Below are 16,668 nucleotides of genomic sequence, written 5' to 3' on the forward strand. Positions count from 1 at the left end.
CCTTTATCAGTCATGACTACAGGGTTTTCTGTAAGTTACTGACACCATAATCACTTTTGTTGTTTCTTTCATAAAACAAATTCTAATGAAAGCCCCTGTATCCATACAGCTAACCTTGGGTCCCAACTTGAGTAATGTTTATTAATGACTCATACTGTAGTTAATAACTAGTTAATAACATTCCAATGGCAAATTGTTGGCGATATTTTGAATGGAACCTTTCTCAAGCAGACCCATTACATTTGAGGATGCAAAGAATTATTTTTAGTTTTTGTTGTTGTTGGGGACAAATAGATGGTTAAGCATGCCCGACACACACTACTCTCCACTACTGTTAATTAGCTTGCTATTGGAGTCATTTACAATGCATTGTGGTAACCAGCTCTTGTTTTGTTGTATCATGTTTTTAAGTCTAAACCTTGTTCCTCAAATTGACTGATCAGAAGGGTTTTGTGTGTGGAATGTCTCAAGTGATTATTTGTAAGCCTTGTAATAGTGGCTGTGAGGTGAATACTGTAAAAGTAGAATTTTAACATGCTAGAACATGTAGTCATTGTAATTAGTTTTGCACTGTTACATCGATATGCACTACTAAGAGAAAAGAAACATACCTCATTTTATACAGAATTAGAATTTGTGCTAGTGTGCTGTTGTTCTCTGGGTACCTTGTAAAACAGGACAATGGAAATAATGTCTAGAGTTGGGATAGCAGTCACTCATGAAACAAATGAATAATATGTGTGCTGTCTGAAGGGCTGTAAACATTTGGGTGTTAAGTACATTAAATATTAAAATATGTAGCCCTAGCAATATAATTTGCTGAAATTGGAAAAACATCAGGTACTTTACCCGTTCATCTGCCATTTCAGTCACATCAAGTTTGAAAGCTTAGCTTTTCTTAAAAACATCAATGTCATGTGATGTAATATTTACGTCTATGATCTGGCATTAATAGAGTATCTGACTGGAGATAGCAGTTTTATTGAAACTATCCAGTGTGTATACATATTGTAGAATGGTGAATGGGTTAATTTCCTACCATACATTTAAGATGGCGCAGAAGGTAAATGTTCATGTACCCGTCATGAGCCTTGGAGATCAGAATATCACTTCGGTGAAAGTCCTGTGGAGCACAGAGCATTATGTTCACCCCAAAATGATATAGGTTTCCCTCGTGTGCGTTTTTTTGGATGCAATATCAGCTCCCATATGTGTGTTGCATGTATAGTAACGAATGCAACATAAGGCATACTAATATCACCGTTATACAAGGGTATACTTTAACTTGTATGTCCTTCATGTTTATTTTCAACTCTAACTACAAGCAAAAAGGAAGGACTTGAAAATAAGAAATCAGTCCTCTTTTTGTTGTTGGTTCAAATGTTAATCTTTATACATATGACCAAATAATGTATGTAGCCTTTCACAGTACAGTTGCAAAATGTAGATGGTGGTTCTTCTGTAACTAAATGCCTTAGACGAGGGATATTCAGCCTGACAATAAAGAACCTGGACAATAAAAAAAAAAGAAAAGAGACTTGTCTTTGTGTGATGTCATGTCAAGAACCAGATGGTTGTGCCTGTTGAGTGATCTAATATGAATGATTCAAGAGTGACACAAATATGTAATTAAAATGATCAAGTGGTATAATTTAGCATCCTTCTGAAACACGCAGCACATAACTGAAATTATAAAGTTGGTTGTAAGAATGCAATGTTCTTGACATACAAGACTTTCGTTAAGGAAGGAGCAGTTAACATCACATGAAAACATGTTACAAATAACTAAAGCTGTACAATTTTCTAAAAGGGAAGTTGAACATATGTGCACAGGGTTGTACAACGAGCACAGCAGAACTGTCAGGAAACCCTACACTGAGGTAAAGCACTCGCCTATACAAAATAAAAACACTCCATCATACCAGCCTCTTAACACACCTAGTATTTAACAAAAATAAAAGAAATTAAATTATAAAAGTTTTTTTGTTTTTTTTGAGTGGGGAAGCATGGTTGATCTCGGGGCAGTTAGAATCGTCGCGGTGCTCCTTTGAAGGGCTTGAAACCACCCACACTACCACCGGACATGGAGTTGTTGGTGATCTGGACGATTCTATTCATGCCAGATGAAGAGTGGCTGAAGGGACAGACAAAAAAACTGTGTGAAATGCATGAAATGACGGGAGGTTTATATTCTAGTTCTGTTCCCAGTGGAGTGCTCAAAGCAAAGCCATGGTCCATACCTGGAGTGAGGAGCCATCATGCTCCCACGGTTGTTCCCCATCCTGCGGTTGTCAGTGAAGCCCCCACGCTGGGGGCCCGCCCCGCTGTGCCACTCCTTCCTGGGGCCCTGGTCCCTACCATGGCGTTCCACCACCACCTGGCGTGCAGAGCCAAACTGCTGGGGGGCAGAGGGGGAGAAGGGTCAGATTAGAACCAGAACACCAGGAGACTTCGACATCCATCAAACCAGGAGACTGATCTCTGTGTACTCTACTATTTATCAGTTGACTTTTCTTTCCAAGATTTAAAGCGCTAAAAAAAATGTTGCGGTATCTGGATGCGCTGAGGAATAGATGTGTGTGGTGCTGACCTGGTCTCCTCCCATCACCATGGGTCGGCCTCCTCCATCCCGGCCCCCAAAGCTGCTCCTCCCACGGCCGGCAGTGGAGCCTCCTCGGAGGTCTGGCCCCGGGCCCTCTCTGCCTGGGCGCTCTGGACGCATTCGCACAGCTCCGCTACAGAACAGAAACGCCGCCACAGGCACACAGGCAGTTAACACAACACACTCTCCACTCACATGCAGACAGTTCTGGAAACAAAGTCCAGTGTTCACCTACTGAACACAGACCTCCAAGAGGGTGCAAGGCACTGACTGTGACATCCCCGATCACTGAGAACCCTCTCAGGGCCTCCTGCTCTCACCGCATGTCTCCTTTGTTGGCAGCCATGCCGCCGTCAGTCTTCCAGCCTCCTCCGTGTCCGGTGTCTCTGGGGGACCGGGTGTGGGACATGCTGGGCATGGGCGCTCTCCCGCCAGCCGGGCGCTCGGGCATGGGCACTCTCCCGCCAGCCGGGCGCTCGGGCATGGGCACTCTTCCGCCAGCCGGGCGCTCGGGCATGGGCACCACTCGCCGCTCGTCCCGGTCGCCTCGGCGGTCCGTGTCGCGGATGTCGGCGCGTTGGGGCGGAGGCGGGGCGGCCCTGCGGACCGTGTCAAAGTTCTTGGGGAAGCGCTCGAACCCAGAGCCGTCCCGATGAGTCGCCGGACGAGCCTTCTTCGCCTCGGGCTCGCCGTCGAAACGGTTACGTCTGGCAGAAAGAATAAAAATCACACCCAGGTGGTGAAGTAAGCGGCGGTTTATGAGCACCCTTTACTGCCCTCTAGTGTTGGTGTGTTACGGTATTGGCTACTCCTGGTTGGTCTAAATTTCATGCTACAAATGGACAAACACGGACACACGTCACGTATAGAAGCACCTGTCCAAGTTTTATTCATAGTTTTTGTCACATTGAAATAAATGATGGAATGTTCAATTTTTCATTCCCAGGATTCCTATGGTGTTAATATATAAGCTGTGACATTTATACTTCTTGAGACAGTTGTCTGAAGTCAGCCATGCTTTCCTCATGCCTGCCCTCCAGGTGCTGGTGTAACAGTATTGGCGACAACTCCTGAATGGTCCAAATCTCATGCTACGAACACACACACACATACGTAAACAAAGATATAGTACACACATGAACACGCACACACACCCACTGCACTCTTCTCTCCTCACTCACTCAGCCCCCCCCCCCCACCCCCCTTTTTAAAAACTATCCAGATCAACACGATTCACGTGAATCACCTTGTTGACACTAAAAACGCCGATTGTAGCCGAAAGGCGAACATTTTCAGGTATGATTAGTCAAGAGCGCTCCGTCACAGTAGAGAGGTACGGACCACCAGAGCGGGGGTGGGGGGGCTTACCTGTCGAAGGTATTGGGCGGCATGGTGGCAGCCTCAGGGAAGCGGCCCCTCTCACGGGGGCTGAAGTCAGAGAAGCGGTTCTGCTGCCCCCGGTTGTAGTCAGAGCCCTGGCTGAGACGGCCCTCTGACTCAGGCTGGACTTTCTTGTTGCCGTTCCAATAGGGGTCATCCCTCCGGCTGAAACACAGGAACAGGTTTGTATGCAGGTTTGTATGCTTGAACAAATACTGCTGCACATACATGCAGCTCAGTCTAAGATATAGAGCCATCTGTCACAGTAGGTAACAGATTCATATGTGCAGGGGGAACGACAGAGCAACGCAGTACAAGCTGCTCTGCAACTTCACCATCATCTTCTTACATGCAGGCACAAGAACTGAAGCTCATAGTAGACAAGTTCTGATAGCAGATGATAGTCCATGAAGTCTGATAGTCCATAAAGTGTGTGTGTGTGTTAGGGCTGCAACGATTCCATGAATAACTCAATGACGGCTTTGTTTGTGGAATCCATATACAGTAACCCTAAACAGCTCACAGTGTTTTGCGCAAATTAGTATTCACTGTCTGACAGGGTGCTTACGCTGTAGACAGCTGAAGTGAAGAAGACGTGGTTTGATAGTGCGGATTGGAAAATGCAAAAGAGAGAAAATAGCGAGGGGCAAAGAGAAGAGACAGGCCAGAGAAAATGACAGAAATCGTCTCAAGTTTGGGATAATTTCAAGCTTAAACAATACGAAAACTCTGTAGCCTAGAGTGAGTCTAAACTACCGAGGTTACCAGAATAGCACAATGTCAATGCAACAGTCTCTCAACAGAAAGCACCGAGTCTAACGTTACACATGCAAAAGTCAATACGGCAGTAGGTGGTGGCTAGTTATGATGTACCCAAGTTAGCCAAGTTTTGCTTTAACTTCTTCAAGCAACTTGCACAATGTTGTAGCTAAATCTGCTTCAGATACTAACGTTAAAGTCAAAGGTCAATGTAGTTGGTTGTCATAGAGACACTTATTGTAGTGTAACGTTAGCAGGCTAGCTGGCTAACAGGCTAGATAGCTAGGTAGCTAAGCTAACTAACTAGCTAGCTAGTGTAACTAACCTAACAACCTAATCTAAATAACTAACCTAACAACAATCTAAATAGCCAGCCGGCCAGATAGCCCGCTAACATTACACTACAATATGTGTCTCTATGACAACCAGCTACATTGAGGGGGGTACTGTATCTGCAATAGAAAAATATACCTGGTAGCCTACCAAAAGCAAACACTTCCCTCATAGTGATGCTAATTTTTAATTCACCTCTTTTTACAGAGAACAGCATTGTAATGTCTGAAGACCTTCATCAAGGCAAAAAATCGATTACTCGATTAATCGTAGGAATAGTCTGTATTAGGCTTGCCGCGGTTGTCGGTGTTAGCGGTGTTACTCGGTGTTTGGGCGTACACCGTGTATTCACCGAGCCATCACTTAAACACCGCCACACCTTTGTTTAACCTATTTAGTTAATTTTCGCATATCAGCTCCCGCTCATCAAACTCAAAGAAGTGTCTGATCTGCCCCTCCGCATGCACACACAGCACAGAGCGGAGACTAGAGGAAGAGGAAGGGGAAGGGTATGGCTACAGCCTCTCGAGGCTAGCTAGCCTAGCTAACGTTAACAGCTAAGCTAGCCACCGAGGAGTGGCTGTTGCTATAAGCTTGCTGGCTAGCTTATTCTAGCAGCCTATTCTCTCGCCTATTCTAGCAGCGTTTCGCTCATAACTAACATAACTGCGGCAATTTGGCGTTGTATGTCTCCACGGCTAGTCTGCAAATGCGCGATCAGAGTAAGGTAAGAATAAGATCAACGTTACACTTGGTCCTGTGCTTCTTTATAATCAGAATTTGTTTATTGCCATGTAGTTTTTCAACATACTAGGAATTTGCTTCGGGCATGGTGCATATTCCTAGTAGGCTATGTTACATGCCAAAAAACGAATTCTGATCATAAAGAAGCACAACACTGAGTGTAACGTTTATATCTCACTGTGATCGCGCATTTTTGCAGGCAAGCGGTGGAGGCATAGCCTACGACAACAAATTTAAATACAACGTAAGGCTAAGGTCTAATGTTAAAGATTAAAGCAAGCGCTCTCTTATTGTAGACGGTGCTACCGGTAATACCGGTGTTGTGGGTTTATTAGTTAGTGGGAAAAGATCCACACCGTGACATCCATAGTCGGTATAATACTTGATTACTAAACTAATCAATACCTGCAGCCCTAGTGTGCGTACCTGTGGTCCACTTCACGGCCTCTTTTCAGGTTGTTTCTCTTCTCTTGCTCATAACGGAGCTGCTCCTGCTGTCTCCTCAGCTCCTCCCGCTCACGGACCAAACGCTCCGCCTCTTTACGCCGCTCCTGAGAGAGAGAGGGAGAGAGAGAGAGAGAGGGGGAGAGAGAGTAGAGGAGAGAGAGGAATCATCAGACAGACACACTGGAAGGGCGTGTTCACACAAGCCAAGGCTCATTACACGGCTAGCCGAATCCAGCCTGGCTGTCTGAAAACGCTTGCCAACTAAGGCCATCCCTGTGCATACCTGTTCTATGCGGATCCTCTCCCTCTCCAGCCTCTCTCTCTCCATGCGTTCTCTCTCCAGTTTCTGTCTCTCCATCTCCAGCCTCTGCCGTTCCCGCAGCAGGTTCTCCCTCTCCTCGCGTTCCCGGAGCAGGCGGATACGCTCTCGCTCGCGCCTCTCGCCCTCTGCCATTTCACGCCGGCTAAGAGGGGAAAGGTAAAAGAAATTATATATATATATATATATATAACACAATAATATTTATACTGTAATATAGGGTGTATATATATACCTGCGCAGCTCCATGGCCCTGCGCATGCGGTCCAGTCGGACCAGGCGCTCACGCGTTCTCTGCTCCTTCATCTTCTCAAACGGGAGGAAGTCTTTGCCGCCCCCCTTGTTGTGAAAATCCATCTGGGTAAAACACAAATCACAGTGAGTCTGACAGGAACAAGGAGAAAAAAGCTCAATGACAGATGTTAGAATGAACATCTGACCTCCTCAGGAGGAATCAACCATCTGGGTCTCCGCTGCATCGGGTTGGGAAATCCAGGCTTGGAAAGAGCAGGAGAGGTACATTCAAAATCCTGCTCTGACAAACTGAAACTCTTCTAGAGCCATACATTTATGAAAAAAGGTTTCTGCACATTTAGGTCACATGCAAGTTTCAGAATTTAATTGACTGCCAAGCTTTCGGTCAAACGACCTTCATCAGGGTTGCCGAAAGCTTGGCAGACAATTTGAAACTTGCATGTGATAAGTGTGCCGAAACTTTTTTTTTCTTAAATATTGCTGTTTGGCTTTCTAGCACCTTAGCATTTTCTGTGGTCGTTAGTGCAGTGATACAGCAAACAGCCATACTTATTGAAAGCAAGTTACCTTGTCAAAGTATCTTCCTCCTCTCCGGAATGGGGGTCTCATTTTGTTGAGGTTGGGGTCTCCTTTGGCATGGTCGATCACCACCATCTTCCCTGGGCTCTTGTTTCCTGTACAACAAAAGGAAAAATCAAAGACTTTACACTCCCCATGCAACACAATAGAGTGAAGTGAGCCTGAGAGAGGGGCAGCAGACATACGTCCATGCTTCTTCTCGTCTTTCTTGGATGAATCTTGACCGGAGCTGGATGATGCTGTCTCAGACTTAGTACCTTTGGACTCCTGTTTCTTGGAAGAATCCTTGCCGTCTTTGACCAATGGCTTATGAGACTTCTCCTCTTGTTTACAAGATTGCTGGGTTCTATGGTAAAAAGCAAGAAAATTGGAAATTAAAATCTCTTTCCAACAACCGCTCTGAAGGGAGATGGGATATTTTCTTTCTTCCTCACTCACTTGCTGGTGGTTTTTGCTCCTGCAGCACTTCGTTTGTCACTTGATGACTTGCTGAAGCTGATTTTGTCCTCTGCTTCCTTCTTTGAAGGTTCCTTTTTAAATGGATCGCTTTTAACCTGGAAAACAAACAAAGAAAGCAAAACAACGCCACATCAATCACAAAATATTAATTTTCAAGTCCAAAAGAAAAGGCCCCAAACCACGTTCCTCCATATAGTCAATAGCATACTAACATTATTGCACAGTCAATGGTTACACCAGCCACCAGTTATTCTCTGAATTAGGTTAACTGAGTGTGTGATGCCCATAGTACCGTGCTGACCCAAATATAAGGAGTTTTTTTCCTGGAAAAAATGGGGTCATCTTATATTCGGGTCAATATGGTAGATTCTTTCCCAGCTACCCGCAATTACAGAACTAAGCCGCAATTACAGAACTAATGTCCTGTAATCAGTATTATAATCACAAATGCGTATATTTATCCACTCCATTAGCCTCCCGTGTTACGATGGCAGTTACCTTAACATACAGACACCAATAAAGATGGAAATAAAAGTTTTTGTATTGTCTGTATCAAGTTCACAGAAAGAGAGGAGCTCTGATCACACCTTACAGACTTATTGGTGGACATGTGAGCTTACAATGTATTTGGGAGTCTGGAGTATTGCTTCGTTTACCCACCCGTTCAACAGAGATCTGCTGCCCATGGAGTTCTGTTCGGTCCAGGTGGGAAATGCATCTTCCCACATCTGCACTGGAGGACATTGTGACCAAACCGTAACACTTTGCTCCTGGACTGCGAGCATTTGTGACCACTTTGGCACTAAATACCTGAGGAAAACAAAGCAGGTCTTCAAGGATAGTTTGATTCAGGTTTATATCGAAGGCAATACTTCGTCAATTGAGTACTGTTGCCATTAACTGAAACAGGGCACTGGCTAACCTTGCCATATTTCCCAAAGAGGTTCTTCAGATCAGCAGCTTTAGTGTTGGAGGACAGACCGCTCACCCAGATGTTGCGAGACGAGCTGCTTGTACTGCTACTGCTGGTGACTGCTGGGCACGGGCGTCCAAAGAAAACATAGAATATATATACATAGACATACACACACATATTTGGACAAATCAAGGATACCTTGATGTTTGTCGTATATGCAAGATACAGATACCAAGTACAATGAAATGCCCAAAAAACATAATGCTTAGGTGCACCCAACCCCGACATTAAAAGTCTCATGCCCTGCCAACTGTGCCAGCCGTGCAGCCTGAAAACAGGTGAGGCAGTAAGGCACAACGCTTAAGCTTGATGGACATTAGGAACCAGGGCTGAGTTTCCCAGAGGCATCGTACTCACTCACGATGAACGCCGTAGCTTACGATGAACGTAGCGCTACGATGCCTCTGGGAAACTCAGCCCAGGCCTTCGATTAGTGTTTCCGCTATAAATGTACAGGCCTGGAGGGCTGCCAAGCCAATGAAAACCCTGGCCAGCTCCCCAAAACGTTTTTTTGGGTGCCAAAAAGTCAAGAGATTAACATAGCGAAAATTAGCATAATGGCTAGCAGACATTTTCACGCTGTAGCTACATCAGTAATGTAACCAGAGTTTTTAGTCTGTCTTCTGGCGTTAGTAACTAGCCTATGTATGTTTTGTGTAAAGAGTTCTAAATGGCATTGGCATTCAAGTTAGCTAACTAGCTAGCTCGCTAAGATAGCAGCAGGCAAGCTAATCCAGCACAAATTGGTTCATAAAAATTCATCAGAGTGCAATAAATTAAGTGTGACGCTCAAAATTTCTGGGAGATAAGCCCCCCCCCCCACCTGCTTATGTGTTCCTTCCTGGGGGAGTACGACCAGGCCTGAAAAAATTCTAGGGGAAGCATTTATCAATTTCACACTGGTTATGACATCAGGAGAAATACCGAAATCTTACCCTTATCATCTTTTGTTGCCTTCCCGTCTTTGTCTTTTGAAGAGCTAGAAAGCAGATCGAGCAGCAATAAAACAAAGAGACAAAAAATGAGTGCCACCACATGACAACCCCTGTGGAAACTGATAGATCAGAAAAAACATCTCGTTACAACAGAGTAACTCAACAACACGTTGGAGCAAAGAATCCCCGTAGGCATGTCTTGCAAATGGACAAAACTTCCATAATGGCTTCATTCATTGCTTTTCCAGGTGAGAGATGGGGGTCAGGTTCACAGCCAATTTATTCCCTGGACCAACGAAATCTTCAGGAGTGCGTTCGACTTCACAGCGAATCATTTCATGTGTTTCTGAGAAAAATTGGTCACAAGGACTACTTCTCTTTTATAATGCCCTACGTGGGAACTGGAAAAGGCAATCAAAGTGCTGGAAAGATGAAAGTAATGAGCTTCATGTTTTCATCTCCTGGTCAATGCCACAAATTACCCAGGAAATGAAAGTAACAAATGTCAGGATTAGGTACATCAACGAACATTTCCCTTACCAAAAAAAGGAAAAATCTTGAGGCTACCCACAATGCTGCGTTCTTAGTGTGCTGGGACTTGGTAGTAGTATCAAAGAACTGACATAGTAAGACAAACCTCTTTGCTTGACCTGATGCCCCAGTAGACGAGGGGCCTTTCTTCCCAGAATCTTTTTCTTTGTCACCGGTTTCAGCTTTCTTCAAGGCCTCTCTGCTGTCCTTCTTGGAGGAGTCAACCTTGGAGCCGTCATCTTTCTTACCATATTTATGGCCGTCCGTCACTTCTGCCTTCGTGTCTTCCTCCCGGACGGTCTGAGCAGAGGCCTCTGGTTCGTCACAGCCCTTGTCTGCTTCTGAATCTGGAAGTTTCACATGTTTACCTGTTTCCAGGAGGTCATCGCCATCAACATCCAATGTGATGGCATCTTCGTTCTGGATAGAGACGGATAGGTCATCGTCCTCAACTTCCTTCATGCAGGTAGGAGCTTCGGTTTCAATCTCTGCTGCTTCTTCTGCCTCGGCCTCTGGTTCAGGATCGGCCTCCACGTCAGCCTCTGGATCAGGATCGGCCTCCACGTCAGCCTCTGGATCAGGATCGGCCTCAGCCTCAGCCTCGACCTCAGCCTCTGGTTCAGGATCGGCCTCTGGTTTGGCCTTGACCCCCGCCTCGACCTCTGGTTTGGCCTCTACCTCAGCCTCTGGTTCGGCCTCAGCTTCTGGTTCGGCCTCTGGCTCGGCTTCGACCTCAGCTTCAGGTTCGGCCTCGACCTCAGCTTCTGGTTCGGCCTCGGCCTCAGCTTCTGCCTCTGCAAGGCCGTCCTCACAGGGGAGAGGTTTAGAATTTCCACGAGTACCTTCATCTGTATCAGTTACATCTGAGGAATTCAATAAGGATAAAACATGGCAAAACACAGTGTTTAACATGAACATTATCCTTGCTACTTGACCTAGAAAGTAGAATAGAGAGTATGTTTAGTATTAGTGGTCATCGTGGGGGAGAAACCACAGGAAGACACAAAACAAATATTCTTCATCGACGGTGGAGTGATCCAGTAATCTTCATGTCTTTTTCCACTACCAGTACTTCTATCACAATCCTGGCAGTGATGAATGTTCAGGTCCATACTGCTCTTCAACCTCCATGCCATTATTCAGTGTGACCTGCAGGGATTTGTTCAAATGAGTAGAAAAGGGCATCTGTCCATTTTGTTCCAACAGAAAAATACTGAAGTTCAATCATGATATGGCCACTCAAGCGTCTTTCAGCCTTGTACCAGATCTTCTGTCCCGTACAGATGTCCATCTCATCAGCATAGGGTGCAAATAGAAAAAAATAGCTCTATAGCGACTGAGTCCTCCTTGCAACATCCAAGTCCTTAGCAAATGTGTCCTGTGATCTAGTCAGACAACCTGTCTGTGGTGGTCTTTGGGCCTGCACAGTGATGTCCTTCTAGGCCATCGATGCAGCAGTGTAGTACAATGATGAAGAGGAGGAAGACACGCCCCAATGAGCAGGATGGTTCATTCCTGGTGTCCTCAGCCCACACTGCATCTCCCTCATGTAAGCTTGCCTTCCTCAGTCAATCAGTGGCATTTCCTCATACCTGGAAGGACATGGCTGTCTCCAGGGCTCTGTGTCTTGATGTGTCCATGTGCATCAAGCCCTAACCTGAAGAGTCATGTGGCATCAAGTTTCAAGCTTTTTTTTTTTTTTTTACTCGGAATAAAAAAAATACTGCAACAAAGAGATGCCTGGAGTTCCATGATCAGTGTTGAGAACCTAAAACGTGTCCCTTAAATGATGATTCCTCAATAGGTGGCTGGAGTGTCAGTCCACTAAGTAGGCAACATGGCATTGTTGAGAAAGGGTCCAGAAGAGTTTCCCAGTCTTCATGTAAAGGGTGATCGGGTAATACTACTGACCACCACAGATGTTCAATACTGAAAGTGAAACCTGAGAAAAAAATGAATCTACAAAGTAATCAGTCATTTCAACTAGGTTTGAGAACAGACATACCTTTACCTGATCCCTCCTCTTCTGTCTCCTGAAAAGAGAAACCATAACATGAGACCTTCACATTGGTCTAGAAAACCAATGTTCTCCAATGTGCTAAACATTGGAAGCACATTGGTAAGCTGATGTGGTACGTGGTAAGCTAAGCACCACAATTCTTCAGTAGAGGACTTCACAACAACATGGATGCATTGCCAATTAAGGACAGGTACTGAGCCCTGGTATTTAACGGGCCCCGGGGCTAAATTATTAAAAATCTCAGTATGGATAAGCTCAGACATTCCCGGTTCTAAAGAAATTATGAAAACTGATTTTCTATTTATTTAGGCTATAAACATTATCTTAACTTTCACATTTTAGCTCTCCAACCCCGTTTCTAACTTGCAATAAGATTAAGATATTTGTCTAAGAAGCATTTTGGCTATTTCTAATTATCAAGAGGAGACATTTTTCTCCCCTGCCCCATGCGCGAGGGGCAAGGCTGGCCCCCTCTGCCTGCCACAAACACACTAGCCGATAGACCAATGGTGCACATAATTAAGTGCTTGAAAGTTTGGTTACATTTCACTAGTTGATGCCGACCATGCTCGTTGCCACAAGTGCAACCAGTTTTTTGCATGTAACAGAGCAAACATGAGCAATTTGCATGTAACAGAGCAAACATGAGCAATCTTTCAAAACATTTAGGAAAAAAGATAATAGGCTACACGTGGAGAAATGCACCATTTTCAACAGCCTACTACATGGTAAATGGACTGTACTTAATTAGTGCTTTTTTCCAAAACGCTTTACAATGGCCTCTAATTCACACATTCACACACACATTCACACACACATTCACACACACATTCACACACACATTCACACACCAATGGCGGCAGCTGCCATGCAAGGTGCTAGCTTGCTCACTCTGAGCTATTTGGGGTTCAGTGTCTTGCCCAAGGACACTCTGACATGTGGACAGGAGGAGCCGGGATTCGAACCACCGACCCTACCTATCAGACGACCTGCTCTACCTCCTGAGCCACAGCCGCCCCATCTCTTGTTGTCCCTTCCACTTAAGGTAGGCTATCCTAGTAGTCAGAACTGTTAATGATTTACAGCAATCATTCACCAGCTAAATTGTCCAATTTCAATGACCCCTGCCAGTCTCCACATCTTGTTATACCAGAATTTATGCCTGTGTTGTCAAATTACTGCCAGCAACTGTGCACCACCCCGAGCCTTAAACATAAAAACATTTTAGGCATTTAGTTTGTAAACAAGTCTCTTACTGCCATCTAGCGGTAGGAAATGAGTACCATTAAAGTACCGGATCAATAAGCAGTATCGCTAAGTAGTAGTACCGTTAAAATCTTAATGATACAAATCCCTAGTGCCATTCACCTTGGCAGAAGAGTCCTCTTCTGCAGTGTTGTCATCAGAGTCCGCCTTTTTCCCTAAAATAAAAACAATAGCAATAGTTAGTTATGTTAATCAATGCAAATCAATAATACCATGTGTTGACAACTAACACTGCCTGGCTTATAAGCTTGGAAAGGTTACCTTTGTTTTTTGCATTCTTCCTGGTGGGAGTTTCTGCTGAGATGGGGATTTCAAGCTCCTCTGGATCACCACCTTCATCTTCAACGGCCTAAGAATAATATTTGTATTATTAACACTATAAAAACGGAGAGAAACACGATTAGTAAAGCCAATCTACTCCTGTTCAATGACGGATGCCAATACCACAAAAGAAATGTGGGAAAATGAATGAATGTTTGGTAGAACTTGCTATGCATAGTTATGGTCTTTTGGTCAAGCACAGCATCGTATTTCGACTGAGTGCTGCGGGTAGGTAGCCTATATACTTGGGCATATAAAGTACTGCACTTTGGGCGATTAAAGAACGTGACTAGATCCACTAAATGTAGCTAACGTAGCTACAGCAGGTTTCGATTGCAAGGCATGAAAACACGCAGCCATTTGTTATAGCTAGCAAACAACTAATTTGGACAGACGCGTGCTGTTCATGACTACCTGGGCTTATAATAGATGCAAAACAGAAGCGATCGCTCTCCTGTCCTGTCTCTGACCAGGGCTCGGACCAGAGCACTTGGAAATGATCCCCGGGCGCCGCTGATGAAGGCTGCCCACTGCTCCTGGCTGCCCTTGGAGCTTGGATGGGAAAATGAGGATACATTTCCTCGGCGACAGCAACTGCATGTGTGTTCTCAGTACCGTATCGCCCCTCATTACAGGCGTGTTTGTTGCGTGTCATTGCTGTAAGACTACCAGTAAATGACTTTAGACTTTAATGTTGCTTGTGTTGGTTTAACGTTAGTTAACGAATGTTACAGCTAAGATGACAACATACCCTAGCTAAGCTAAAACGGGGTGTTTCGCAAGCAATGAACTGAATTATGCTCATGCGCTATGCACATGAAGGCAAATGTGTATTAAGCATGCAAATGCCTTAAGCAAATACCTCCTATTGACATACAACAGTTTGCTAGAATTATCTAGTTTTGGTTAGGTCTTGAGAACAGTACGACTGAGCACGCTACTTGCTTAGCGATGCGTAGACTAATGTATTGAACGCAGCTGATAAATAAGTTTACCTGTTTCAGTCTGGCAATGAGAACATTCTTTACACCGGTAACATCTAAATTCCTTCGCTTGAGTTCAGATTTAAGATCAATAACTCGTAAATCGCTGATTTTCTTAGACTCTGTTGAAATGGCACCCGTCGCCATTTTACCTCCTCGCTCACTGGCGGTAGCAGGCGGATTTGTCATAGGAGCGCTGGTTGTAGTCTACCACCAGAGGGCGCACAGAGAGCAGGCAGGAGTATGCTGCATTCATGTAGCGTCGGAATAATCGAGAGGAATAATCGGTTAAACGAGTAGTAAAGGGAAAATGCATGTTTAGCCCTGTTTTAAGGTTACTTATGATCATATACAATGGTCCAGGTCAAAACGTTGACAAAACTAGCACTTTTGAGAAAGTCTGATAATTGCTCAACCACCATTTAGGTCATGGGTGTGGGTGGGCACCTTGAAAAATCATTCAAAAACATGTTAAACTCTCGATTTCAAAGACAAGAAGCTCACCCAGGGGGTAATTGGTGTCTGTTGGTGTTCTGACATCAAATTTGCCTCAAAGTATGAATCCTGTAGGGTTTTATTGATCATTTTATGAAATCCATTTACTTGTATTGAAGCGACCGTTGTAGATGTGTAGATCAATCCGCAGAGGGGATTCAGGAAGCGGAACTACTTACGGTAGCTATTGTTATTGTTTATGTTGCTAGGCTACCTAGTTTGCAGAAGTTTACACACGTATGTGCTGCGACTAAATAGTTCTATGCTAAATATGTAAAAAAGCCTTTCCCGATGAACTAGAATCTTACTTTATGGCGAATTATATGTCAGCACGCCAACTAACACCTAGGTGAGTTTCTTGTCTTTGAAATTGAGAATTTAACATGTTTTTTGAATGATTTTTCAAGGTGCCCACCCACATCCATTGCATGACCAAAACGGTGGTAGAGCAATTATCAGATTTTCTCAAAAGTGCTAGTTTTGTCAACGTTTTGATCTGAACCATTGTATATCATCATAAGTAACCTTAAAACAGGGCTAAACATGCATTTTCCCTTTACTACTCCTTTAAAAACCATTAGTTACCGACTGGGAAAATTCACATGAACGCCCCCTCAAGTCGGAACAACAAGTCGGCGACAGTTTTGGTACACCTTGCTGACCTTTGAAGTCATAGGCAGGAAGTAGCGGACAAAAGTAGGTTAAATGTTTAGTTGTGGCGCTAATAAACTGTTTATTTTTGTCTCACATGTAATTTGCCATATAGGTTGTAACCGTTAGTTGCTGTCCACATAGAGTGATCTGGTTAAAGTTATTCAACAAGTCAGGTAAAGTAATATCTTTGTGCTTCAGGGAATCCTTTGCTCTAAACGTACTGGGCAATAAAATACACTATCGTCTTTGTAGCATCCATGTTGTTCCCATATTACGACTTAAAAACTCATGAACACACTGAACAAACAAATTCAACATCTCCTCCTCCTCTCTCTCTCTCCTCTCTCTCAGCAGAGAGGGGAGGAGGAAAGAGAGCCAGAGAGAGAGAGAGGATCCGCCATGAAATCCAAAGAAGAAGAAGAAGAGAGAGGGGGGAGGAGAAAAAGCCAGAGAGCCCGAGTAGTGAAGGAGGAGGAGATGTGTGCATGGTTGGCCAGTCGCACAGCTAGTAGCCTATAGCGTTTGTCGGGTTATCACTCCTTCCCTCCCTTACTCCCGACAATGTTGGCCTGCGTCTCTCTGTTGGCACCACAAGAGCCAGTAGTCCCAG

The 16,668-nt window shown here is 44.5% G+C and overlaps 1 protein-coding gene across 4 annotated transcripts; it reads right to left on the reverse strand.

Annotated features, from left to right (window-relative positions):
- Positions 1 to 1,424: 1,424 nt before the first annotated feature.
- On the reverse strand, positions 1,425 to 15,056 carry sltm (SAFB-like, transcription modulator; the record flags this gene model as incomplete). 4 transcript variants are annotated; one of them, XM_084436923.1, is made up of 20 exons in its annotated part: positions 1,425 to 2,134; positions 2,241 to 2,395; positions 2,591 to 2,735; positions 2,923 to 3,309; positions 3,971 to 4,147; positions 6,245 to 6,369; positions 6,549 to 6,729; positions 6,820 to 6,941; positions 7,025 to 7,081; positions 7,407 to 7,513; positions 7,604 to 7,764; positions 7,857 to 7,972; positions 8,538 to 8,687; positions 8,800 to 8,909; positions 9,789 to 9,832; positions 10,426 to 11,182; positions 12,325 to 12,352; positions 13,708 to 13,760; positions 13,867 to 13,954; positions 14,922 to 15,056. In XM_084436923.1, the coding sequence occupies 20 exons, from the start codon at positions 15,054 to 15,056 to the stop codon at positions 2,026 to 2,028; spliced, it is 3,207 nt and encodes a 1,068-aa protein (XP_084293049.1). In that variant the 3' UTR covers positions 1,425 to 2,025. The 4 variants fall into 4 exon arrangements, with proteins under 4 accessions (XP_084293049.1, XP_084293047.1, XP_084293048.1 ...); XM_084436921.1 differs by having other exon boundaries at positions 2,241 to 2,398; XM_084436922.1 differs by having other exon boundaries at positions 8,800 to 8,912.
- Positions 15,057 to 16,668: the final 1,612 nt, after the last annotated feature.

The sequence above is a fragment of the Borostomias antarcticus genome, assembly GCF_949987555.1.
Source record: "Borostomias antarcticus genome assembly, chromosome: 4".
Classification (NCBI taxonomy): Eukaryota; Metazoa; Chordata; class Actinopteri; order Stomiiformes; family Stomiidae; genus Borostomias; species Borostomias antarcticus.